Source organism: Nothobranchius furzeri, chromosome 14 (assembly GCF_043380555.1).
Source record: "Nothobranchius furzeri strain GRZ-AD chromosome 14, NfurGRZ-RIMD1, whole genome shotgun sequence".
NCBI classification, from domain to species: domain Eukaryota; kingdom Metazoa; phylum Chordata; class Actinopteri; order Cyprinodontiformes; family Nothobranchiidae; genus Nothobranchius; species Nothobranchius furzeri.
The window spans coordinates 20,426,842-20,453,270 of record NC_091754.1 but is presented as its reverse complement, the minus strand read 5'-3'; the positions used below and the strand labels follow the sequence as shown (position 1 = coordinate 20,453,270).

The window sequence follows — 26,429 nt, the reverse complement described above, 5'->3', positions numbered from 1 at the left end:
AATTCAGTTATGAACAATTCTGGAGAGTTTTTCGAAGTATTTGTTCGATCACATTAAATCTCTTTCACGACGGCAAAATAAATGAAGCAGAAGCCACTTTTAAACATCAATTGCTAATACTTGAGTTCAGCTGCAGAAATTAAATACTCCTTATAGATTAATGCCTCAGTAATAATTAGGGATATCCAATAGTACAGGTATTAAAATGTAATATCGGAAATTATCAGTATTGTTTTGTACTCCCGCTGCAGTTATATCCTGTGATTTTATATAGGATCTTATTGGTATTCATGTAAATTGGTATCCTTTCTTTTCTTGTGTTTTTATTGTATTTTTTTTCTTTTATTTGTATGTTATTTTCTTTTAAAATGGACTTGTCTGGCAATAAACTTATAATGACACATATCATGCATATGTTACACATCAAACTCTTCAGCTCCTTCTCATCTCACTTAAATGTAAAAAATATTTAAATTTTTTGGCATCTAACTTCAACTGAAATAGTTGTCATATTTTGCGGAGATAAATTTTAGGCATGAATGATGGGACCCCTCATGTTAGTTTTAGAAATTAGCAGTTACCCAGACGTGTAATGTAATATGCGCGTTTTCCACGTGAGCTCAGCAGCGCATCCCTTCCCACTGGGAACATTTCAGAAGCGTTCCATGCAGCTGGTCCCATGAGGTCGCTGAATCACTGGAGAATTGCCAGATCACTCGTGATTTCACCAGTTTACCCAATAACGAGCAAGGAGAGAGGTGGTAGCGTGTGGTTTACTTTGTTGTTTTTACCTCGGCATCGGAGGTTGCACAGGTAATTACATACGTTTCTAAACTGGATAAGCAACTGGAAAAACGCATGCTTTTATTTTGAAAGTTTCTGGATGTTTTACACTGCTCCTGTGTTTGACTTCCTGTCTGGCCTGGTCCGAAATGCTGGAAGCATAACACATAAAAAATGATTGAAGTATAAATTTAGTGGAGCAATGAGATGTTCTGGGACGTGTCCAAAACGCGCCACTTCACTAACCGGGGTTAGGCCTTGTGCGTATATCAGACAACGGTATAAAAAAGGCTAATATCCAACATCCCTAGTAATAATGTAAAGTTGAATGCAGCTTTTCTAAACCAGAAACACTCGCCACTAGCAAAAACAAACAACACAGCTCTGGTTAGAAAATCACAGAGTTAAAACCACAAAACTGGTGGAGTCAAAACCATCAAAACCACCTCAACTCCCCAAAGCCTTGGATAAAAATAGTAAAATACACACATCCAGGAATGTTTTTAGTGATGTCCCCAGTGTCTCAACCTGCGTGTGACCTCAGCAAACCGAGCAGCTGATGAACTGTTTGGGCTTCTTCACACCCACCAGGTTTCCTGTGAATCTAACCTGAGTGAAGCCGGTCTCGCTACAGAGGCAGAGCTCTAATGTTTTCCCCGCTGTGTATAAGGAGGATGAGATCCTCACTCATACCACCCTACTCTTCCTATTAAGATCAAAATCTCCTCTCAGGCCCTCGGGTGTCAACAAAGGGAGATGCAGTAAATGATATGCAAATTGAAAAGAAGGAGGAAAAAAAAAAAGCTTCACAGATCAACTCGCTGGCCCTGCGTTTCCGACACTTCACATCTTAAAAGAAAATTTTCTGTATTTAGGGTGAAATTCAAAGTGAGGTCTGAGCTCAGCCTGTGTGAAGCTCCGTTTGGTGATTCTGGCTCTCAGACAGCACAATGCCCCTCTAACTAAGGCGAGCCGCAGTGGGAAAACTCGTTGAAAGAGTTCTGGGTTTCACAAGGATTTGTCTCTAGATCCACATTAGAGAGGAGACATAATGCTCGGAAATAGGTAGATGTTTGAGTTTCAGGTTAACACGGCTATGGTTAGAGGTCTGCTGCCAGCAAAATGAGGATCTACTTTTCGTGGAGTGGAGCTGAAATGATGGCTCAATTAGTTTTAGAGGCTTTGTTTTGTTTTAAATCTTTTTTTTTTTAGTTGACTAAACAGATGAAAGCTCATTTTTTTATTTCAGGTCTTTAAAGTTCTCTCAAATGGGATTTTTCAGTCTATAAAAAAGGAATAAAGAAACGCACGAATAAAGACATTAAGCATTAATTTCTCCACTCCAGAACAAGCCTTATTCCAAACATATTTCTAATTAGTATAATAATAATTTCACTGCACAATATGTTTTCTTTCTTATGTTGTCATTAACTTGATTAATGGAGCAACATCTGGAAGATTTCACAGCAGCCGAGTAAGATTTTGGTATTTATAGCGCGATTTCACCTGTTAATAAGAACTAATGGAGGCATTTTTTGCATCTAGTAAAATCCCAATGTGAGTAAGTTGAGCATAAGAACAAGTTTTATTAAAAAGAAGGCAAACCTGTTGTTGTAAGCATTTGTTTGATAGAAGTAAACAGGCAATAGCACATGGCAGGATAATCAATAATCCTATCCTCTCCTGACAATCTTAAGGATGCTCAGATTACTCATAGTTATGGCTCTGAAGATAATCTTATCAGATATTCTTGTCGTGTGGGGTGTTAGCAGCACTCAGAAGGAAGTCGGGACCTGTTAGATCATAACTTCAAACATGTTTGTCTTGGTATGATTTTTGAGGACAAACTACCTGTTGAATGTGATGTTTAGCCAATCAGAAAGCGACGTGATGGAAACTTGCTAATGTTTACTCCAAAGTTATGTTTGATCTTGGAGATTTCCCTTCTGATCTGGAAATATTTGATTGTGTGTTTTTCCTGTGTGGCTGCACACCACACACTGTAGGACCAACACAAATTTTTATTGCCATGTGGGTTAGGGTTAGGTCCCTCGTGCTTTTAAAAAAAATCATATGACACTTTTTAAAAGGAACATAAGTCAGAAATGAGATACAATTTCTAGTGATGGTAGCTGAGCTATCTCACAAACCACTTCCCCTCCCTCCTGATTGTCATTAGGGTTTGTTTTGTTTTACTGTACTTGTGATGCATTTTCATCACATGCCGAAGGCTGTGAATGGATGAGATTCTGGAATCTGGGAATCACATTTTGGAATTCTCTATATAAAAAGATCCTAGTTTCAAACTGGCATTAAAGGCAGCAGCTCATGTCTATTCCTTTAATGCTTTCCCAAACTGCCCCCACCATTGCCTGCACAAGTTGCTTATCCTGCACCACTTCTACTTGTTCCCCGTGCCGAAGCACTTCCAACACCAGGAAGTTCTTTGGAGTGTCTGTCTCTTCATCTGAAGCGTCTGTCTCACCGGCTGACACGGACGTTGAAGCTCAGCTCTGACTGACGAGAGGCCCGGTAGAAAAGGAGGGAGGGGGCTCCTCCTCGGGGATCGACTCCGCGGTCGACAGTAATTTGTAGTACTCGTCCTCTCCGTCCAGCACTTTGATTTGGCTGTGATGTGAGAGGAGACATGTCACTGGGATTGGGAAGTTTTCATCTTGGGGGAAAAATAGACTTTTTTTTAAATTTGTAAAAACAATATTTGCAAAATGTAATTTACAAAATCAGATCTTCATTAATTAAAATTAGCACGCTTACAAAAGCCTAATATGTAACCCCCTCCTAATGACGCAGATCTTCCTAAATCTCTGGTATTTTCAGCGCTCCATTTACATCACAGGAAAACAACTCCATTTCTGGATTTTCTCTATTCCACAAAGGGCCTGCTCTGTTTAGAGTTGCTGTAAGTAGGAAAGCAGTTATTTACCCAAGTTTTCTCGGCTTCCTCTTGCTCCCCTGGTAATCCAGAGTTCTCTGAGGAAAGGGCCAAGAGCACACAGTCAAAAGATGAGCAGAGAGTCATTAATTTTTAATTCAAAGTGATTTTGTGTTGAATGCGAGCAGATGCTGATAATATCAGAAGTCACAGCATAATTTTTTTCTGATCAAAGGGCTCAAGTGAGTCTGATGAAGCATGCATCTTGCTTGGCTTTGATAAACCACATCAATTATTCACCGTGAAGGCAGACATCCTGACATGAAAGCAACAGATAAAGAGCATAAGCACATGTTCAAGACAAGAGACAGGGAAGTGTGGGGGTGGGGCTCCAGGGTCTGGCACAGGTAGGTTTAATTGTATTATCATGTGGAACCAAACTCAGACAAAGGCCTTTATCGGCACTTTGAACTCACATTTAGCTGGTTGTAGTACAGACTGTCTTCAGGGCTGTTGAGGAGCTTGGGCTGCTGGCCACGGCGGCGAGAAGTTCTCTGCTGAATCTTCACCACTGGACCTGCAACAGAGGAAAAATCAGGGCAAAGATCCAAACAGGCATAAACAACAACAAGCACCAGCATGATGCCGACAATGACGACAGCAGCGGCAAGCACAACTCAACTCTTTTAAAGTGCAGAAGAAGTTACTGAAACATTTTCAGATTTACTTAAATGTGATTATGTAATTTCGTTGATGAGATGACTCAATGAGAGATTAATATTGCAAAAGCCTACAGAGATAAATCACGTTTGGGTATATCGCTCCTAACAGGTGCACAGCAGGTCGTGTTGATGTTTGTTACAGTCAGAGGTGAAACAAGCGCCAAGAAATCAGACGCTTTCCCAACCTGTGACTCAAACCTGCAACAACACAAACCATCCAATCAGATTTTAGAGAGAAGATTCAAGAATAATTTCACAAGTTTGGAAGTATTTCAAACAATTTAAAGTTTTACCAACAGCTTTTAAAACAATTTCTCAATTTCTGGCTGGAATTAGACGACTTTCTGCTAAATACGGAGGTTATCAGAGGAGATCTTGATTTATTGGTTCTAGCTTCTGCATTAGGGTGGCCGTATTCAGCCTTTAATAGATACAATACAAGAAATTAAATGTCCATTGGTTCCACTAAATCCAGTTGCTTAAATGTAAAGAGTAATGTACACTGGTATAAGTTGTTACGTTAAATGTAAATGTATATTACTCTTTACATTTAAGCACAGTGGAACCAGTTGACATAACTTGGCTAAGTTAATTCAACGTTTCATTTTTTATAGTGTAGAAGTAGAACGCTCTATCATCTGAGGGAGAGTTGCTACTCCTCCTCATCAAAAGTAGTGGAGTAGCTGAGGTGGCTTGGAAATCTGACCAGAACCCCTTCTGGTCACCTTCTTTTGGAGGTTTTCCAAGCACAACCCAAAGGTAGGAAAATGGATTATATATTCTCTCTGGCCCCGGAATGCCTTGGGACCCCCAAGGGGGAGCTGGGCAGTGCCCAACCATACATTGGATAAGAAGGAAAACATGGATGGGATTTTTGAAGGACATATACTGTCTTCTTTAATTTCTGTTAATTTGTGCACCTCTGTCTTGCAACCTTGAGTATTTTTGTTTAACCCTCCATTCTTAAAGGGGTCGTTTGGACCCCTTATGTTATTTCGATTTTAGAGGCGTTTATTTTTTATTGAACCTTTATTTAACCAGATGAGTCGATTGACAACTAATTCTCATTTACAACAATGATCTGGCCAAGAGGCAGCAGCAACAGACACATAGTTAGCTTTACATCAAAGAAAAACATCCCTTTTCTGTCCAAAATCATTGAAAGGGTGGCTTTCAAGCAGATCACAAAATACCTCTCACAAAACTGTCTGCTTGACCCTTACTTACCAATCTGGGTTCAAAAAGGGCCACTCCACTGAAACTGCTCTGTTAGCAGTGACGAATCAGAGTTTACCTCTTCAACAAACTGACTTTTCTCCTTTTGCTAAAGTAATATTGATCGTTTCAGGCTCAGAGTTTTGACATTAAAGCCAACTGACTGAAAAGTTTGTCATCTTTTATTGCTGCAACATCTGAATGTTCAGCTTCCTCCAATGTGAGTTCGTGCTGCTCCCCTTCAAACATCAACATCGTCAGTCACATACCTAAAGAGCTTTCTTCTTGAGTTCTTGGCAGCTAAAGTTCGTTTCTCTTGATTGCTTAAAACAACGAGCATCGAAGCTGAATAATTTATTGCCAGACAGACAGCAGAATCTCACCGATGGTGGTGATGGCTCACCATCACTCTTTGCTCCGGATTTAAAGATTCACCGGTTACAAAATCAGAGACACTTTAACATGGAAGCATCTATATTTAATGCCTCATAACGTTTCATCTTCTTTCCGTTTCGGAGCGAGACAGGACATTTCTTTATCATCTCTGTGTCTCTGCCGTGACTAAAGCTGTATTTGCTCTTTCCATCTTAACACTACTTTTTACTCACTTTGAACAGACCTCATCACATCTCAATCCTGCACATCAAAGAGCAGGGTCCCCCCCCAACCCACCACTTCAATCTCTCCTCAGCTTTCTCGATGTTATTCAAACCAGCATAAGTTTACGAAGAGTCGCACTCGGTAAATGCCCAAAAAAGTTCCTGTCAGTTCAGAGATGTTAGCCAACTTTTACCGTGAATCTTATCTATCCGTGCCTTGGAGGTGTTAACTGCCCACTGTGTGAATCCATGGTACCCATGAGTATTTGAGCATATTTGGAGAAATCGCATGGATTCAGGCAAGGTGGGAAAAAGGAAAGATGGATCAAAAAAGTGTCTGCATTCCTCCTAAAATACCGTTTTTGGTTGCTGGTTGGACTAAAAACAGAAGAAATCTGCAAAAATAAAATGTTATCATGTTAAATTAAGTTGATATTTATTCAAATCAAATCTGCAGTAGTTGCAGGACTGACTTCTTAAAACATCTGTTGATCTGCAGAAGGCTTTAATTACCACACAGAGGTTATGTTGCCTGCGACATTTTGATAATTTTAACATCATTTTGTGTTTGCGTTGTGGTGCTGATTGTGCTCAGTGTTTAAACAGCAAGTTAAATAATGATTAAATAAAATATAACAGTTTTTTTAGTATGATAACAGTAAAACACAGAAGTTAGAGCTGTGCAGATGTCTTTGTATTTGTTTTCAGTTCCAAACAATCACAAAAACAACATAGGTGTGAAAAATATAATTAATTTATTATCTGTAGTGTAACCTTAAGAGCATGCTTTTATTTTTTGTATATCTTTTACTTTTCTGGAGGCTAAACTCACAAATAAAGATGGCAGAAAGATGGCAAAATGCACAGGCATCATTTTGTCTCGTTACGACTGGACTGCTCAGGGCAGAGGCTTCAACAATATAAAAGATCAAACCTCTTCAAACAAAATTTTTTCTGCCACCAAGCAGCTCTTCTCTACTTTTATAGCAGCGCTGTCTGCCCCATGTTTTCTTGACTGATAAATAAAACCAAGTTTAATTAGGGTATACGTGTGTTTTTCTAACAATAAAAAATACTTTCATCTATTATTTTAATTCTAAGCTATTTGATGCGTTTTTGGTTCTACTGTGATCGAGTCATTTTGGTCTCTACATTTATAAAAACGTTTTAGAAAATATTACAGGGAAGCAGTTCCATGTATGAAGGAAAAAACTGCATTTAATTTAGTTTTATTACTGAAATATTGCATATAAGAAAAGGGAAACCCCATCATATTGGGGTTTTGATCATTTTAGCATCACCAGGGAGCTAGAGTTGAATATGCTGTGGTTTAAAAATGTTAAACCATTCAGTCAATTGTGGTTTTTTTGTTGTTATGCTTCACATGTTTAATGTTCTGCTTTTCATTTTGTATTCTTGGTTCTGTTTTAACTCCCAGTTTTGTTTCTCTGATAAGCTTCTCTTTAGTTAGTTCTGCCTCCTGCTCTTCTCTCACACCTGGTGCTAATTTGTTGATCAGCACACCTGCCTTACATTTAGCTTTTAGCTTCCTCAGCCTTTACCCAGCCAGGATTCCTTTGTTCACCGTCCCATCCTCTCTTGATTTACTCTAGTTGTGTGAGCCTGGCTCATCTCCCTACTTGACCTTTGGATTATTTGCCACTGCAGTATTCTTTATTTTATCCAAAGAATTTGGTTTGGCTTTCCCCTTCCAGACCTCCTCGTATTTCCACGTACTGTGACACATGGGGATGAACAATCCTAAATCAAGAAAATCTTTATGTGAATTTTAGTCAGGAAATAAATATTTAGGAGCAGTCACCCAAAGACGTAACCTGGAAAGCCTTCTTATACATGTGTGAAGATAGTGACCCATAGACCAAGCTCAGTCGTGGTGTAGGATCTGCGGTTGTCTTAAACTGTCTCTGCATGCTATGGGACAATGGACAATAGGACATACTCACCACTATGGATGTCAGTCAACAGGACAGTCCACCATACACCATTGAAGAAAATGTAAATACATCCTTTTTCTAAATAAAGGACTTAAGTACCTCTATGCTCTTGACTCAAAGAAAATCCCAAATCTAAATTGCTGAAAGTTGATGCCAAAGCCGTTTCAAACAGATCAATGCCAGCTTTGTTGTTCTGCTCCGTTGCATCATGCCGCCCATCAAACCGATATAAAAATATACATCTAAACAACAAGTATGCAAATGGAAAAACTTAACACAACCACAATAAGTATTTTTTTACCACCAGATATTAATATACTAACATTTAAAATCATTCTTCTCCAACTTGGTTCACCATTATAAGAACAGAAATCTCCCATTCAGCCTGCAGTGAATCCTGGGATAGCCCTTGCCAGTATACACCAGACCAGTCCTTGAAATTCAGGGAAAATTTGGATACATTTTGGGTATTCTTCAAATTTGCACAGCCTTGTAGGACACGGCCTCTGGATTTGGTAGGTAGGATTATCTGATAAAATTACCTTTAGAGCTTTTACGGTAATCGTGCACATCGTTAAGATTGTTGGGAGGGAAGGGGCGGATCAAAAATCGGCATGATTATCCTGCTGTATAAACCAGGTTGAATTTGGTAAAAGACATCATCAAACAAACTGATACACACATTTTTAATGTTCTGTGGCAAAAATAAACTAGATATCCTTTTCATTTATCCAAAGCTGGATTGCAAAGGTAATAAAACCGTGTAGAAAACCGAGACATCCCTCTTCCCAGAAATGATCTCAAGCTCCTTGATGCCGAGGTGTTGGGATGCACCCCAAAAACCTCCACTGAGACTTGACCAGAAACACCTCCATTGACTCCTTTGGGGTGGAGAAGCAGCGGTTCTATCCTGAACTACTGCCAGATGGTGGAGCTCCAACCAGGTGGCAGGTGAAGGTGGGGGCCTGGATATAATGCAAATTATGACTTTATAATTTGGTATGGGCAACCAACAACTCGAACTTTTAAGAGTTGTGTTTGTTTTCATTTCCATCTCTGGTTCATCTAAATAAGACTAATTCAATAAAATATTGATGATGTACTCATGCAGCGAGAGGTGTGCAGTCATATGAATAGGAAACATTTGTGTCTTCCATCACGGCTGCAGGACTGTTAAAGAAAACACAATGAGATGTTTCTGTGACACATCTCAGCTGCTGGATCCACCAATCTGCCAAGAAGTTCAGCCTCACAATTGATCCATCCTGACCTGCAGCGATTAGAGAGTGGAGCAGATCAGAGGATGGGTCAGGCCTCCCATCTCTGCGCCTCTGTTTGGGAAATCACAGTCATTTGATCCAGGCTAGCCCCAGAGGAATGCTGCTCCTGCAGATATATTACAGCCAGTGAAGCTGCCAAGCTGGCCTCTGGCATGGGAGCCCGGCTCGGACGCTGGCAGGCGGCGCAGGGAAGGGGGTCACACATTGGCTCCCATCAGGGGCTTGCTAAATGATGGTGGGTAATGTCTGCTATTTGGGGTGGGGAGGAATAATAGTCAGCTGGGAATACAGAGGCAGTGCGTTTCATGCAATATTGATTCCTCCCTATCAAAAGAAAGCCAAGCAGAGTTTGCTCTTCACAGCGAGAGACTTACAGATTCTACATGTTTGCTTCTGGAGATAAAAACGAGCTCAGATTATTTTTTGTGATAGGTGCCTCTTTCATTTTCAAAGAGCAGCAGACGAGTTGTGTTACATCTCTAAATACCACTTTGAAATCTCTTGAAAACTGGAATGTTTCTCAGAAACAACATAAAAGAGCAGCTAAGAGGGATTTTTAGTGGAATAAATTAGAGATGTATCGATTTACTTCAAAAAATATCACGTGCCGCAATCACCTGACTGCTCCCAGACCACAAAGAACCGTTTGGGCTTTGTTTATTCAGATGGAGAGAGCAGAGGCACCAAAAGGCATGGTTTATAAGGAAAAATCATCAGCTAAAAGGCCTTTGATGTCTAAACGAAGCATGTGCAACCCAGACCCCTCTCCTTCCTCTCGCACACACACCCAGATGCACACAAGCACACACAAACAGGCATGTGAGCACACACATTCAGACATTAGTCTGTAGATAGCTTAAGCTGGAGAGGATTTCCAGAACTTTCCTAAGGAAGGATTTTGTCATTTTGAGCATAAGTCTTCAACAGCAGCTCATGTGCTTCAAATTAGAGGACAAGTGATCAAATGTAGCAGATAATACTGAGAGAGGGCACTTCCTGCGTCTGTTTTCACTAACGCACACGGGGGATGTTGTTACTTACAAGCAACTTTTCACACCGAAATCAATCATCGACACCCCCACGCCCCCTTGTCAGCAATTTTTGGAACTTTGACTGCAAGAGGACCGTTTTGTGTGCAGGAAAAGGAAGTCAGTCATTTGTCACGAATTATGAGAAATAGATGCAAATAAAAGCCATTATGATGTTTTTATTCCCAATTTAAAACAACAACAACAAAAAAGAGGTGCAATATGAAAACTAAAAGTGAGCTCTTAGTGTCGTTTTCCACCTTGATTTTGTGTCTGCAGAGATTATTCTGCTGGAGTTGTGATGATGAGTAGTTTGGAAGTACATCCTGTTAACTACTCCCACTGACATTAAGAGGATTACGTAGGTAGCGTCAGGCAGAGGCAACTCCTTCCGTTGAGTTGAGTCTTTCCTATCCCTTCCAAATCTCCACTGCCGCTACGTCGAGCCTGTAATTTGCCTAAAACTGAAGGCATCCGGAGGAGACGCTGCGATATGCGGAGACAGCCAGATGAATCAAAAAAGGCTGAGAGACAGAGAGAGGGTGGGAGAGTATTTGTCTAGAGAACACGGAGAGGGTGGGTCGTTTGTCTGACAGAAGCATGTTGATACAGTGATGATGCTACTTTGGTGGTGGAGGTGGCAGAAGTGTGCGGAGCAGCGCCTGGTGGCTGCAAACCCGGTGAGAGAACACGTTTAGCAGCAGAAGGAAAGGGAAACGAGTGTGACCTCAGCGTGGCTAAAAGTGCGCCCTCGTCTCCAACGAGCTCCTCCAGCTGCGGCTGTAAAGCACAGAAAGCTCAGAGCTTCAAACTAAATCGATTGCTATTGACGGAACTGTGTTAGGCACTGAGGGGGACATAAGTACAAGTCAACACCTCTTCTGCTATTTTTCTATTTGTCGTTTCATCCTGTCGGTTTAACTACCTTCCAAAGGCGCAGAGTTAATTGGTGTCTGTGTTGTGGCTTCAGTTTATCTGTCTCTCTCTTGACATGTATGTTTACCACAACTCTAATCTCCAGAAAGCCTGTTAACATAAGTAGCTCAGCTTTCATAAATCATAAAGTCTGCTCTGACTCATCCTCGGCACCATCCTGTTTACCACGCTGAGGAGCATAAGCGCTGCTCTGATCATATCTGCTGCTTGCTAGCAAGGAGCGTTCTATTTGTCTGTCTTTCTTCTGCAACTCATTAAATATTCAGGTGGGTGACAGGTGTATCTGTAATGTTTCTTCTGACAAAACATGGAGGATGAAAGGCTACGGCCAGGTTACGGGTGAAACTGAAAAACTTGAAAGCTGTGCAAACGTTCATTTATTTCAGTAATTCAGCTTAGACTGAGAGACCTTCTAAAGGCTCAGGAACCCTTTGAATGTGTTTTGGATAAAATAACTGATTAGTGTGACAATTTTAGGCTAGAATATTGAACCTTTTCACAATTCTAATCATCTGAGATTTTAAATTTGGGGTTTTCATAAGACAATCACAATTACACCAAATAATGGTTTGAAACATCTGGCTTTGCATGTAACGAGTCCATGAGGATATGTTAGTTTCAGATTTTACTGACAGAAATGAACTTTTGCACCATTTTCTAATTTTGAGTTTCACCTGTAGCCAGGTTTTGATTAAATGAAATATCCTCTTTCCTCCAGGGGCGGCGTTAGGCCCGGCTACTTGGACTGAAGCCCCGGATCTTTCATGGAAAGCCCCGGATCTAAATTGCGGAAGTAACATGCAGTACCAAAGTCCAACAGAGAGGGAGCAGCTGGCAGTAGTTTGTATACAGCCTGCCTGAGCCTCCACCACTGAAGAAGAAGCCCTTCAGCAGCCGGCTTCTTCTTCACTCTCTGCCTGAAACGCATAAGTGAAGATGGACATAAGGACGTTTTTTAGACCAAAAGTACAACGACAGAACCCCAGCTTTGATGAGACTGGTGTTGACTCAGGTTTGTGAGTCTAATTTGAAAATATTGTGCTGCTGGTGTGCCTAAAGTTAGCTTACTATCAGGTAAAGTTGTTGGAGAAAGCAAGGGAATATTTACTATCATCTCACACTAAACACTAACAGGAACAATACTCTGCCCTGAAAATGCTTAATATGTAGCTTCAGATTAAAAATTATGTGGTACAAGACATATATGATGTTGACTAATGCGTGTCACGTGTGTGTTCGCGCGCGTGCGTGCGTGTGTTAAGCCCCGGATGTTCTTCAGTTCTTAATCCGCCCCTGATTTCCTCTGGGAAAAAAACAGCTCAGCAACTTAGACATGCCAAGCCTGTAGGTGGCAGTAGTTTCCCAAATTCTTGGCATCTACCAAAATACATTCCTTGGAAAAACTGGGTTATAACCATCTTTAATGTCACCCTTGTGGTCTTCTACATTGAGCACTACAGTACTGTTATTTACATCCACAAGCAAATGCGGACAGAATTCGTAAATCTCCAATTTGGTCGGAGTTTTTGAATAAAACGTTTTTTTGGTGCCGTTTATCTTCAATTTCATGAAAAAAATCTGGGAAACCCAGCTGTGTACAGGGTCTAGGAACGCCTGGAGTGGAGAGAGAACAGTTGATTAACCTGGTGTCAGATTTAGGAAGAAACAAATCCATCCAAACTTAGTCAAATCACAGAGAAATGACCCAGCATCCGTTAGGTCACGCCCTTGTGTTTTAACATTAAAGAGGCACCATGCAGCGTGTGTGTGTGTGTGTGTGTGTGTGTGTGTGTGTGTGTGTGTGTGTGTGTGTGTGTGTGTGTGTGTGTGTCTGGAGGGGTGGAGTAATTTGATTTTCATGGCTAATTTTCTGTTTCTCACCACTGGTGTCCTGAAACACTACGGGTCAAGCTGAACCAACGTGATCACCGGAGGCGACAGCAGGATGAGACACAGGAAGGAGTCTGGTCTTTAAACATCTGGCAGGGCAAGGCTTCTTTGACTCCCTCAACCTCGGGTTAAAAAAAGGCCCTCAGATCTGCAGGGATCAAAGTGTGCCCTGGGTGCCTGAGCCGCCGTGGCCTCCCTCAGCATATTTCAAATGGGGTTTCCTGAAGACGCCACAAGCAGACCTCAACACGTAAACGAGGCGGGAGACAAAAGACCTGGGAATCCGTGCATCTCTCACACAAAACATAAGCGCTGGTGACGCTTATTTTCTGTCAGGGCATTTAAATGTATTTGAGCTGATTTGAAATGTTTTCCTATGCTAGAGGCTAATTCAGTCTGTTAGGCAGAAACTCTTCAAGTGACTCGACAACAAAAATCAATTGATACGCTGTGACAAGTTTAAATAACAGAAATATTCCATGAGGTTAGAGGGTTAGACACTCCCAACCTGGGAATAAAAACCTCAAATTCACATGATGAAAATGAGGGGATCAAATGTTCACCTCAAACATTCCCATCTTCACTACACTGAACCAGGCCCACATTGCGGCTTTAAGATTGAGGCCAACCAGGAAGTACCAAAAATTGCAGTTCCACCCTCGTCCGCTGGGGGCTGGTGTCAGAAGCGAGCAAATCCTCATTGACTCCCATGTTAAAAATACCAATTTCACAGCAGAAATAAACATGTTTACAGCCTGGTACCAAAACATGTTTTTTGTTTAAATGATCTAGTTTACACTCATGACAACTCTGAGGGGGGTGAATTTTTTTCTCACTCTTCTGTTTAAGTGTATTAAAAGCCTAAAATTCTGTATAATTAATGAGCATCAGACCCACGTGACCACAGCTACCTCCGTGGAAAGGCCTCAGTAGAGCCTCGGTCTGGCTTGGAAACTGTTCCGGGATTTTGAGTCTCTGTGTTTGTGTATTCTTTTTTGGTTATTTTTTGTGCAATTGTTGGACAAAATGACTTGCTGTGGCATTAATTGCACTAATAGAGCGTCCAAGGAGTCTCCACTTCATTTTTTTCGGTAAGTAAAATTATATTTATGTATTTTAGGTCACTGCCGAGCTGAGGTTAGATTTTAACATGTACTGTTTAACCATGAAATTTAAATGTAATAGGGTAAAACCCAGTGCATTTAACATAATGCTGCACTTTAGAAAATGGGTTGAAATATAACATGGTGGTGGAGCTGGGTTCCGACTATTGGCTTGTGGAGCTCTCGGGAGACCGATGTTTTCCACCCGGAATGCCGGCTGTTTCTCCCCGCAGCCCGGTCCATCTCTATCTGATCGCGGCTACTGTTAGCTGCGCGGGCTGACGGCTGGTTCTCCCGGGCTGACGGCTGGTTCTCCCAACAGCTCGGCGCTTCTGTCTGATCGCGGCTTCTGTGTGCTGTGCGGCTGCCGGCTTGTGGAGGTCTACGAGACCTGGTCTCTGTGTTCTGTGAGACCTCCACAAGCCGGCAGCCGCACAGCACACAGAAGCCGCGATCAGACAGCGATGCGCCGAGCTGTTGGGAGAACCAGCCGTCAGCCCGCGCAGCTAACAGTAGCCGCGATCAGATAGAGATGGACCGGGCTGCGGGGAGAAACAGCCGGGATTCCGGGTGGAAAACATCGGTCTCCCGAGAGCTCCACAAGCCAATAGTCGGAACCCAGCTCCACCAACATGTTATATTTCAACCCATTTTCTAAAGTGCAGCATTATGTTAAATGCACTGGGTTTTACCCTATTACATTTAAATTTCATGGTTAAACAGTACATGTTAAAATCTAAGCTCAGCTCGGCAGTGACCTAAAATACATAAATATAATTTTACTTACCGAAAAAATGAAGTGGAGACTCCTTGGACGCTCTATTAGTGCAATTAATGCCACAGCAAGTCATTTTGTCCAACAATTGCACAAAAAAATATCCAAAAAAAGAATACACAAACACAGAGACTCAAAATCCCGGAACAGTTTCCAAGCCAGACCGAGGCTCTACTGAGGCCTTTCCACGGAGCTAGCTCTGTGGTCACGTGGGTCTGATGCTCATTAATTATACAGAATTTTAGGCTTTTAATACACTTAAACAGAAGAGTGAGAAAAAAAATTCACCCCCCTCAGAGTTTTCATGAGTGTAAACTAGATCATTTAAACAAAAAACATGTTCTGGTACCAGGCTGTAAACATGTTTATTTCTGCTGTGAAATTGGTATTTTTAACATGGGAGTCATTGAGGATTTGCTCGCTTCTGACACCAGCCCCCAGCGGATGAGGGTGGAACTGCATTTTTTCTTACTTGCGGGTTGGCCTCAATTTTACAGCCGCATTGTGGGGGGCCTGGGGCAGACACAGGTGTCAGAGACAGACGGCAGCAGCTCAGCGAGTTCTTCTCATGAGCAAAAAGAAAGAAAGAAAGGAATTGTGAGTTGGTAATAATTTAGTCCAAGAGTATAATTGTATTTCTGGTCAAACGCTAAAATGGCTGACTAACGTAAACATCTTGCTAGTTAGCATTAAACATTAAACAACACTACTACTAGTCAACAAAAAAATGACGAATTTTACAGTAACAGACAAAAACCATTTGACACGAAATAAATAAAAAAGTAGAATCTCCACATAAAAATGGAGTTTGTAAGTGTGATTGTTGCTTGTTTGTTACATTCTCATCACATTTCATTTTTAAACCTTATTCATGTCACTTTTTTCATATAAGAGACCAGAGGAAGTTCAGCAGGAAAATGATGAAGAAGGTGAGACAGGCAGCGCCAGACCTGCTGAGGGTGAGACAGGGAGCACCAGACCTGCTGAGGGTGAGACAGGGAGAGCCAGACCTGCTGAGGGTGAGACAGGGAGCACCAGACCTGCTGAGGGTGAGACAGGGAGAGCCAGACCTGCTGAGGGTGAGACAGGGAGCGCCAGACCTGCTGAGGGTGAGACAGGGAGCGCCAGACCAGCTGAGGGTGAGACAGGGAGAGCCAGACCTGCTGAGGTGCAGGTAGGTGCTACAGTGAAGAATGAGATGGTTTTAGGTTGCTGATGAGAGGAAGATTTGAATGTAATAATAAGTGAACACAGTTAAATATACTGTATGTATCCCATAACAAGTAGGGCTGGGCAGTACGGTTTAAGAATAAAATAAATGCTTCCTTAGAAATATTAGAAAAATAAGTGTTAAACTCTGCATTCTGGTGCATTTAGACTGCAATTTTGGCCACTGTTTTTTCTTTTGTCCATCTGAAAATTAACGTAGTTCCAGCTGTTGTTGTAAGTGAATTATTTCTTTTTTCATTCTGTCAGAAGCAACCAGATTTTTCTGATTGGTGGTCAGCATTGTTGGCTGATGTAGTTTAAAATATTCTGATGAGTCAGATCAATTCAGACTGAATATTCCCAGCTTTAGTCTTGTATTAAATCTGTTTACACATCTCTACCCATATGAATAAGATAATATATCCTACATTCATACTATTAAATAAAAATAAAACAGTACTGACACATAAACAGCTTTTTTTATAATCAAAACGCCCACGTTGGCCAGTAATCACCTGGATCTGGCTAATGGGGAGCCTAAGTCTCCTCCCCTTCTGGCTGGCTCATGGGTCCCCGATCAAAAAAAAAACACAGAATGTTAGTGAACTGGGCTATAAAAGTTATTTTCTTGTCTTTCTGGGCTTTTACTTACGCCCTGAGTCACGTCTGTCAGACTTTTCTAATCCTAGAGTTTCACCGTCTATCAGATTTTCCATCAGAAGCTAACGCAGGAGATAGCGGTAGGAGACTATGTTCATGTTCAGCCTGCATGAAACACTCAGTGACACGTTAGAATCAGAAATAATCATTAAATGTATTTTTTTCAGTGAAGATGACCTATATATTGACCTAAAACAGATTTGTTGGATTTCCAAAATGTGTCCCCCCCAATATTAAACTCGTTCCTACGCCCTTGCTCTTTCCAACAATTTTCACAAGAAAACAAAACGGTCAAAAGCAGGGCTTGTGTTGTGTTGACCGGACAGTTCCCGTATTTGACCGTTTATTTTGACGGAGAAAGAATAGAAAGAATTACCCCGCCGCATGCAGACGAACTGACATTTTATTCGTTACGCACATCGCAGATGTAGCTAAATCACCCATGAAAAGATTCCCATTTGAACATCTGAGCTGGACATTGCTCAGCTCAGCTCGCTGTCAGCGCATATGTGCACAGCGAGCTGAAGATGTGGAGAGGGGCTTGGAGCGCATCGCAGAACCAGAGCGCATGCGGGAAGGTTCCTCCCACTGAAGCGAGTGTTTTCCAAACCCTGTCACTCAGAGAGACTTGTCACTTAGAAAATGTTCCCTGATTATGAAACTTTGGCTGAATAGCGCTTGTTCCTGTCTCCAATGTGGTGACGCATCCAGGAGCCGTCTGAGGAGAAGCCCAGAATCTCACATCCTCTTCAGCTCAGAAAGCGCCTATGATTACGCACAAGCGTGACCCGTCAACCCGGTCTCACAGTAAGACTGGGTTGGGCCTGTTCAGGTTTACGCAGACAATCTTTACATATAATTGACTTACAGATATAAAATTAATTCAGCAAAATATAAAGCATTTTATTTAAATATCCATTCATTATTTTACAAGCACAGAGAGCCGCATCAGATGGATGGAAGAGCCGCAGGTTGCCGATCCCTGGCATTACCTATAAAATGACATGTTGAGGACGCAAACTCAATACATCTCTTTTATTGTGAGGTAATAATTTCTCCGAGTTTTGCGGGTGCGGGCGGGAGTGTAACACACACGCTGCAGTTGCGGGCGGTAATGGTCAGAAATTCAGCGGGAGCGGGCAGGAGCGGGATGAAGAAAACAGTCCCGCGCAGGGCTCTACTGCTGCGTTTAAGTGTTTCAATTTTTTAAAATTAATTCGATTAAAAATGAAGGCGCCCGGCCCGGCCCGTGTCCGAGGTAATTACACAGTCGTTGGCCCGAAGCCCAGCCCTCGGGCCGTCGGGCCGGGCCGACCCGAGGGCCTAGGGCTTCAGTGCAGGGCTCTAATGTCCAGCAATGGTCAGTTTTCACCTACAGATTGATTGTAAAATCCACTTTAGAGAATGGAATTTATGTCTGCAGATGACCGGTGGCATGTAGGTCAATCTGTAGGTGAAAACTGACCATTGCTGGACGTTACATGTGATAACAAAATATCCACCCATTTTCTGTTACTGTTTGGTTTTAGGAATTATGTTCCTAAAACAAGCTGTTTAAAAAAATCCCTGTTTGTGATGTCACAAAAAGAAATTAGCATAGAACCACCTCTCATGTGCAAGAAAGCTGCTGCTGTTGGAGCAGCAGCACTACCATGAGCCCCTCCCAGATATCTGATTTTTATCAGCTTATTGCAGCCTGAGTGTGGGATGGCTGGGCGTGGCCAGCTCCAGCTTGTTTTCTTAAAGTGACAGCACCCTGAAACGGCTCATTCTGGAAGGTACTGAAACTGTCAGGAATGAAAAATGCTGGAATCGCTTTATGTTAGAAGAATTTAGTGGTAAGGGAATTCATAGAGAGTTATTTTATATTTAGGTGAAGTAAGAAGGATAATGGATCAACTTCTCTTTAAATGTTCAGGTTAAAAAGAGCTACTATCACTGAACTTTTAGTGTAAACCAACATGAAGGCTTCAAAACCAAGTGTGCATTTTAGCTAATTAAAGCGTTTCCTTTCCGAAATCACTTTGACTTTATAAATTCATCAATGTCACGGCTCCAGCAGCCATGATGCCTGGGAGCGGGGGGTCACCTGTATGCAGCATTACCGAATTAGCCGCTATCTAACCCAGACCTGCTGCGGCGTGCTGACACTAATCCGGGGCCCGCTGGAGAGCTCTGTCTGTGTTACAGTATCATGTCTAATCCCCGTAATCTCTCAGCCGCGCTGCTAAACGCTATTTCACCTCGGCCTCTTACCTCATCCCACTCTAATAATATTAATGAAGAGCCGGGGCCCCATTACAGAGCGCTGGGCTGGGTGACGGCCATGATCCGAGGCCCCCTCCCTGTGTAGCCACCCACTCAGCCTTCTAGGCAGCAGGAATTAATGTAATTCACTGCCTGGGGCAAAAAGCAAAGCAAACATATGTTCAACAAATCAGGGTTTGTGTGTTTTCTTGTCACCATTGCTGTGCAGGTCTATTAGAGTCACTGATGAGCTCCTGTGAGTAGAGCCAGCCACGGGGGAGAATGCAGACTTTCAAGTGGCACTTTCAAAGCCCCCCCCCCCCCCCCCATCCCCAGCCACTTCATGATGATCTGACCAGAGTTATTAAAATACCACAGAAATGATCACCCATAATGCTGCTCTGCTTTGCTGTCAGTGAGGAATGGCAGCAGAGGATTGGCTGGGATGAAAAGGTTGAAAGGGGTCCCGTATTAAAAAATGGCACTTTATCCATTAAAGCTGGATTTCTACTGTCTCTTTGTGTAATTACCTGCACCCGGCAGCTCCGCGCCCGGGCTTACCTTGTTTACTCTGCACGTCTCGCAGCCTGGCTGTCTCCCTGCGAGGCTGCGTTACACCGTCTTCAGCTCTGCCTTTGTCTCTCTTGACGTCTTTCACTTGTCTGTCCCGACTGTCAGGACCAGCCTTGAAAGAGGAGGCGTAAACACACCCAGAAGAGCAATGTCAATGAAAGCACTGACACAAGTTAAAGCAAGCATCCTAATTTGTTTTTTTCCTCCTCTGTTTAGTCACGTAGATGTTGCATTTATTTATTTACAATTTGGCACTCATAACTCAAACCCATTAATGTGCTTTGCAATGTTAATCAAATGCTAATGCAATTGCATATCCCCCTTTTTACTAGTCCTACCTCCTAGCAAACAGCACCGCACTGACTTAATTGTGAGGGTGAAAAACAGCACATACAGACTTCCGCTCATATTTAATTTTATCTTTGAATAAAAGAGCTATAGGAAAGTATTAATCTGCTTAACATTTCTAAGTACATCCTCCAAAGGATTTTGCTTTTTTAATCTTACATATGCTCAGCAGAGTTACTGGCAAAAACTGTACATTTTCCTCATTTCATCCTTTCAACATCAAATGGTGAGCAGCAAAAATTGGATCAGACTTCAAAGACTGCGATGTGCTCCAAGTCACGGAGTGGCTCTTCTATTTCACATATTGAATCCGAGCAGGATATCAAAGTGCTACCAAAGAACCTCAGGTCTTTACTAAAAAAGGGGTCTAACATCTGTAGAAAGAGGAGCGCAAAGACAAATCACCTCGGGGAAGAGCGAGCATTTATTCTCAGCCGTGAATTTCCAGCCTTTTGATTCTCTCGTTCCTGTACCACCCTGTCTCCTCCGCTGAGATGGAGGTTGTGGCAAGAGAACTCTTTTTGTCTCAAGGACTCAAAAAAAAAAAAATCCCAGTGAATAATCTGGGTTAAAGCTGCTTTGTAGACGAGCAGCATTTTTAAGAGGATGCTCATTGATATTCTGCAACTTACGTTTCCTTTCTTTATGTTATCTGGTTGTGCCTCTTTGCTCTTTAGGCCGTACCTGTAGAGAAAAAAACACGATTTAATTCACTTTTGTTATTAAAAAATAAGAACACTAGTTTATGATTATGCAATTTGCAAAGAGCAAGTTGTGGATACTTGTCTGTGCACAGTCACCGGTGTTACTTTGATTGAACGGCACACCAGAAAGGCAACATGTGCACACACGCAATGCTACAGCAACCATCACGCTACAAGTTTTGTGATCAATTTGTGATTTGTGGAGGCTCTGCTGTTTGGACACCAACACGGAATTGAAACACGGCAAAGAAGAAAGGTACCAAAAGGGAAAAGAACAGCAAGTAGGTGAGAATATGGATCGTACAGGAGGAAAAAAATGAGCCGGATCGTGTCAAAAATAAATGTGTGGAGAGATTCCAGGACTGATTAAACAGAATTGTGAAGTGGAGGTTTGAAGTTTTTTTTTTTTTTTTTTACTCACAGAGGAATACGATTGTAAACACGGAGAGAAAAATCCCTGATGAGGCTTGGCTCGGTTGGAGTTTATAACAAGCACAACATTTTCAGATGTGTAAATCTGGTATTTTCTGACTGGAGAATGAAGACGAATCACAGAAGATCTGAATGAGACGTTTTGCTGTTGTGAAAACCCTGATGTGCAATAAAGTCCCAGAGATTAAAAAAAAATGTTTTAACTGTAACCCCCCCCCCCCATTTAAAATCATTCAGGAAAACGCTCAGGGAATTTGTGATGATTGATAAAACACACCCGACGTGCAGTCGGTGGCTGCTCCCATGCCTTGCGCATACTTTCATAATGACTGGCCTGCCCATGTGCTGAATAAACACAAATCCCTCAGCTCGTACATCTGGAGACCAGCGCAGCGCCCAACCCCATTTGTGGTCAGACAACTGCACTATCTCCGTGGAAAGTTATTTATTACGTTTATAAAAGTGAGAGAGGCGGTGCATGGGGAGGAGCTTTCTCCTCTGGAGGGCAATAGCAGAACATTATAGTAGAACAGAGGTGCTGAACATGAATGACAGCTCATGAAAGAGTTCTTTAGTAAAACATGCTTGTTTTTATACTTTCTGCCAGTGGCATCCCCAAGGGGTGGCCCGGCCCCCACTAGAAAAGTGCTGGCTACTCTTGCACTCTGATACATCTAAGTTCACAAAAACTATACATTCATTTTCTTTAGGACATAAATGTAAAACCCCACAAATAAATTAATAATTATTTAAATAAAAATAGATATTTAAAGAGTTTTTTGGATGCTTCGTCAACAACAGGCAAATAAACTGTTCTAAAATGCTAAATCAATACATGTTTAAAACATTGAAAAGACTGAAATGTTTTAGTTTTTCAAATTTGAGGCAAATATGTTGGATGCGTTTCGGTTTTTCATAACAAATGAAGAGGCAATGCAACACACAGCTAAAAGCTCGCAGAGTAACCACCGAGACCAATTTATTGCGCCACCCTCAAATTTTCCCTTACCCCCATAAAACTTTTTTTGGGGGGTGCCACTGATTTCTGCAAATTGACAAAATTTAAATTGTAGGAAAGTTGGTAATCCACGAGTTTCCTAAGGGATAATTAAAGCCAACGCTCACCCAGTGGTCTCCTCTTTGGTGGGATGACATTTCTGCCTCTGGGGTTCAAGGTCCTGAAATACCCGATGGCCCCTGTAAGCTGCACAGGAATAAAGTGTCATCCTTCCACACTTGATATTATTAAAAACAATTAATTACATTGCAATAAGTGACCATTTGCATGTCATTCAGCATTCATCAAAGGAGTCTATAGTTGGAAAATGTTCTGTGATTATTGAGACACGCTGGGCTCAAATGGACGGTAAACGAAGCATGCGGAGAACCCGTCAGCAGGCTTTGTGTTGTTCTGGTAAAATTATATGCACGAGAAAAGAAGAGCTCGAGTACATTGTTGAGCAGTGGTTGTACTTTGCATGGTCTAATCTGATCGATGGCGAGCATATCCCCCGGGTCCTGCTGAGATCTGAGACGCCACCAGGCTCATGCATTTGAAAGGCATCTGTTTATTTTCAACATGCAAATGCAGCCCACCTCAAAGGCTATAAGCTGCAGAGAACACACAATGTGAATGTGCTGGAGTGCAGCGCCGGGGGGGCCGAGGGCCCCACTCATGTCAGGTTCAGGTTCCCTCCCCCCCTCCCCCCTTGCCGTGAACCCCGGCGGCCACACACAAACACGCTCGTCTAAAAAGAAAGGAGCCGGTGACAGAGAGGCTTTCCTCACACCAAAACCGTGTTTACCCATCCTGCAGCTTTATTTACGAGGGTTTAATGGAGCACATTTACACAAGGTGTGCAGGCGGCGACTGAGAAGCTCCGTGCCAGATGAGGGCAGCCCTTAAGAGAGCCAGAGGAAACAATGCCAGATCTCCTCCCCCTTGCCCTCCCCTCTCCAGCCCCTTTTGGCACCCTCTCTTGTCCTCCAGCGAGAGGCTCCAAGAGTTGGAGTGGGGGGGTTGGGGCTGGGAAGGTTAATGTGCCCACTTTGATCTCCGGCAAGGCACACTGAGTAAGAATTAATTTACATTTCAGATGAAAAGGTTGACAGTATAAAAAGGCATCTTGTTTCTGGTATGCGAGAGCCGTAATGGGCCAGGAATCTGGGAGAGGAAGTCGCAAGGAAACAGAAGGGATAAGCCCCTCTCTTGCCTTTTACTGGGAATGAGATGAAAGGGGGAAAAAGGATCTCAGTATGCACGGTTCTTCTGAAACATGGGGACCAAATGCTGCCCAAACTTTCAAAAGCTTTCCTCTATGCATTACTAATTAATTATCACTATTTAGTGGGCCACTCCAGGAGATCAAAAAGGTGTTTCACAGAGATGGGAGGGTTTTTTAAGGCCCTTTGTCTTTCAGAAAAGGGATTTCTACCAGACACGATGCTACACAAGACAATCCAGATGTTTTCAATTGAATGCATAATCATAGATTAAAAATAAACATTTCACACCTGACTGGATGCGGTGTGCAGCTTCTTCCCGCTCCTTTTTTATTTGTTTGAGATTCTGCCGTGCTGCGTAGCCCCTCCAGGCTAGAGACGGGCAAAGAGACAAGGGTGTGTATGCGTGTAAAAAATTGCTGACCTACCTCTGTGAAACTAAATAGACTGCATATACTGCACAAGATCCCACTTCAAACCACAGCTAAACCAGGTGGCAGAAAGACGGATCCCTTTGAACTCTCTGAGGTCTTATTGTTTGCTCTGAAGCATCGCTCTTAACCCTCATGGGTCAACCTGTGGTTATCAAACTATCTCTTTTATGAACACACACACATGCGTGCACGCACGCATGAATGCACACACACACACACATTAATCTGAGTCCTAAAACCATCTCATCAACACTGATAAAATAACTCATTTGCACATTTGCAAATTGAGTTTGAATAAATGTGTTTTAATTAATCCACTATTACCTGACTGAATGACGATGGCTCCACGGTTTCTCTTCTCTTTCACCTTTCGGTAGCGTCGGGCTGCGAGCCAGCCTTTAGTGTAAGCTTGCATCAACACCACCCGAGCTATCACCTCCCGCAGCAGCAGATTCAGCTGCTCTACATGGTAGTACTTCAGAAAAACCTGAAGGACACTCAGTCAGCAACCAAGACGTGTGTTTAGTTCATAAATTCTAATTGTTTAGTATTTAAAAAGTATAAATCACCTTTGTCTTCCCCAGCACCCAGTCCTTTAGTTTGGCTCGCTCCAGTATGGCTACGGCGTTCCCTCTGCTCGTTTCTGGCATCTGGTGAGCCCGAAACGCGAGGTAAAAGTACCTGTAAGGCAAGAAAAAGGGTGGAACGTTTATTTAGCAACATAAGTAAAGTTTCTCTTTCCTGATACTCCCAACAGGCCTAATTCATAAGGGCTGCATTCCATTTGGAAGTTCTGCTCATTAGCAGCAGGCACAGCTGCTGATCTGGAATTCAGCCCTCGTTAACTCACCTGCTCTACAATCCTCAATTAGAGCAGTTCGCATAGCATTAAAAACTAAACTCACTATACAGGACTGTGATCATTAATATGTTTGTTTTTTACAGGTTTGCTCACCTTTCAAACACATTTTTGTATTTTACTTTGGATAAATACTTAAAAGTTCAGTTATTTTAAATCAAAAATGTTTTTTGTGCGTATTTTATTTTTCAGAATAAAGACAGTCATAGATAACCATGGACCAATCATGTCTATAAGGAATTTTGCAATGGGAGAATGTGCAAGAGCCAATTAAACCATTAATCTTTATTATATTAGAGTGATTTTGTGCATGTTTATTATTGAAAAGAGACATTTAAATGGGAAATTTGTTAAACCTCTTCTAGGCCTTTAGCTGTTATAAATGTTATGATTGAAAGCAAACTACAAAACAACACAACAAATTTTGCAAATGGAAAAAAATAACATAAATAATGTGGGGAAAATAGTTTCTGAACACACAAGTGGGTTTAACAATTTGATTTTGTTATTTTGTGTAAGTTATATTATTTAATGCCTAATTAATATTAAAGGGGACATTCAATAAAATCTTTTTCTTAAAGAAAAAAGCTGGAGCTAGCCATTCCTACCCATCCTTCACTCAGGCTGCTAAAAACTAAGAAGCTCAGTTATCTGGGAGGGGCTTGGAGTAGAACTACCGCTGCTGGTTTAATTTCAGGTTGTAATGTCATAATTGAGGACTTTTTGAAACGGCTTGTTTTAGGCACATTATTCCTAAAACCAAACACTGACAGAAAACGTAAAAATGTCCCCCCCCCCCCCCCCCCCAAGTTTTGTTGAAAAGTGTTGGTAGAGGCAGTAGAGACACGGCAGCACAAAGAGATGCAAAAGGTGAGTTTAGCATAATGTGTCCCTATAAAAAAATTTTGATACAAGTTTAAGTAAATAAGCTAGAAATATTATCCCATTATCAGACGAACAACCAGTACAATCAGCAGTTGGGACATCAGCAGTCCAGACAAATAACCTAAGCCTTTAAACAGTGGCTCATTGTCGGAGCTTGTTGGGTCGATCGTCTCTTATTTCAACACTCGGGCCTATCAGTGTCCATCGGTGCCAGTTGTGTTTACTTCACACACCGTCTGAATCCAGCAATTCTATTATTATAGTTTACAAAATACCAGCACAGGACAGGACAGCCCTGAATGTTTGCACAGGGACATCAAATGTCCAGAACGGGTCCGTCTATTGTGCTCTGGCGTTGGTCAAAAAGAAGAACAACAACATGATGAAAAACTTCTTTGAACTCCCCTCCCCGCCTCAGTCTAAAGCCTTTCATACTAATTCCTGTTGATACCTGTTATTTCTTTGATGGTAAATACAAAGAACTGCAACATCAGACGAGCCTTTGATATGAGAGCACAAATTTAAATCAGTTTTCTCTTAAAGGTGCCGTTTAGCCAATCGGATTGGACTCCACGACCCCTGGCAGGCTCAGGTGGGATGATACGGACTCAGAAGCAAGGTTAAATATGAAGCAACACCTTCACATGTTTACACATCAAGCATGAGCACAGCAGAG

General features: G+C 42.0%; 1 protein-coding gene across 4 annotated transcripts in view; it reads right to left on the bottom strand.

Moving 5' to 3' along the window:
- myo3b (myosin IIIB) overlaps positions 1 to 26,429 on the bottom strand; it is an 81,528-nt gene that overhangs the window by 5,630 nt on the left and 49,469 nt on the right. For 3 of the 4 annotated variants that reach the window (XM_054746944.2, XM_015966511.3, XM_070543970.1), the window contains 9 exons: positions 24,579 to 24,690; positions 24,334 to 24,496; positions 23,867 to 23,947; positions 22,478 to 22,556; positions 20,849 to 20,900; positions 19,857 to 19,980; positions 4,153 to 4,253; positions 3,728 to 3,774; positions 3,269 to 3,411 (listed from right to left, as the gene is read on the bottom strand). In XM_054746944.2, coding sequence (XP_054602919.1) covers positions 3,291 to 3,411; positions 3,728 to 3,774; positions 4,153 to 4,253; positions 19,857 to 19,980; positions 20,849 to 20,900; positions 22,478 to 22,556; positions 23,867 to 23,947; positions 24,334 to 24,496; positions 24,579 to 24,690 — 880 coding nt within the window. In that variant the 3' untranslated portion in view covers positions 3,269 to 3,290. The remainder of the gene's footprint in view (positions 1 to 3,268; positions 3,412 to 3,727; positions 3,775 to 4,152; positions 4,254 to 19,856; positions 19,981 to 20,848; positions 20,901 to 22,477; positions 22,557 to 23,866; positions 23,948 to 24,333; positions 24,497 to 24,578; positions 24,691 to 26,429) is intronic. The other variant, XM_070543971.1, reaches the window with a different exon arrangement.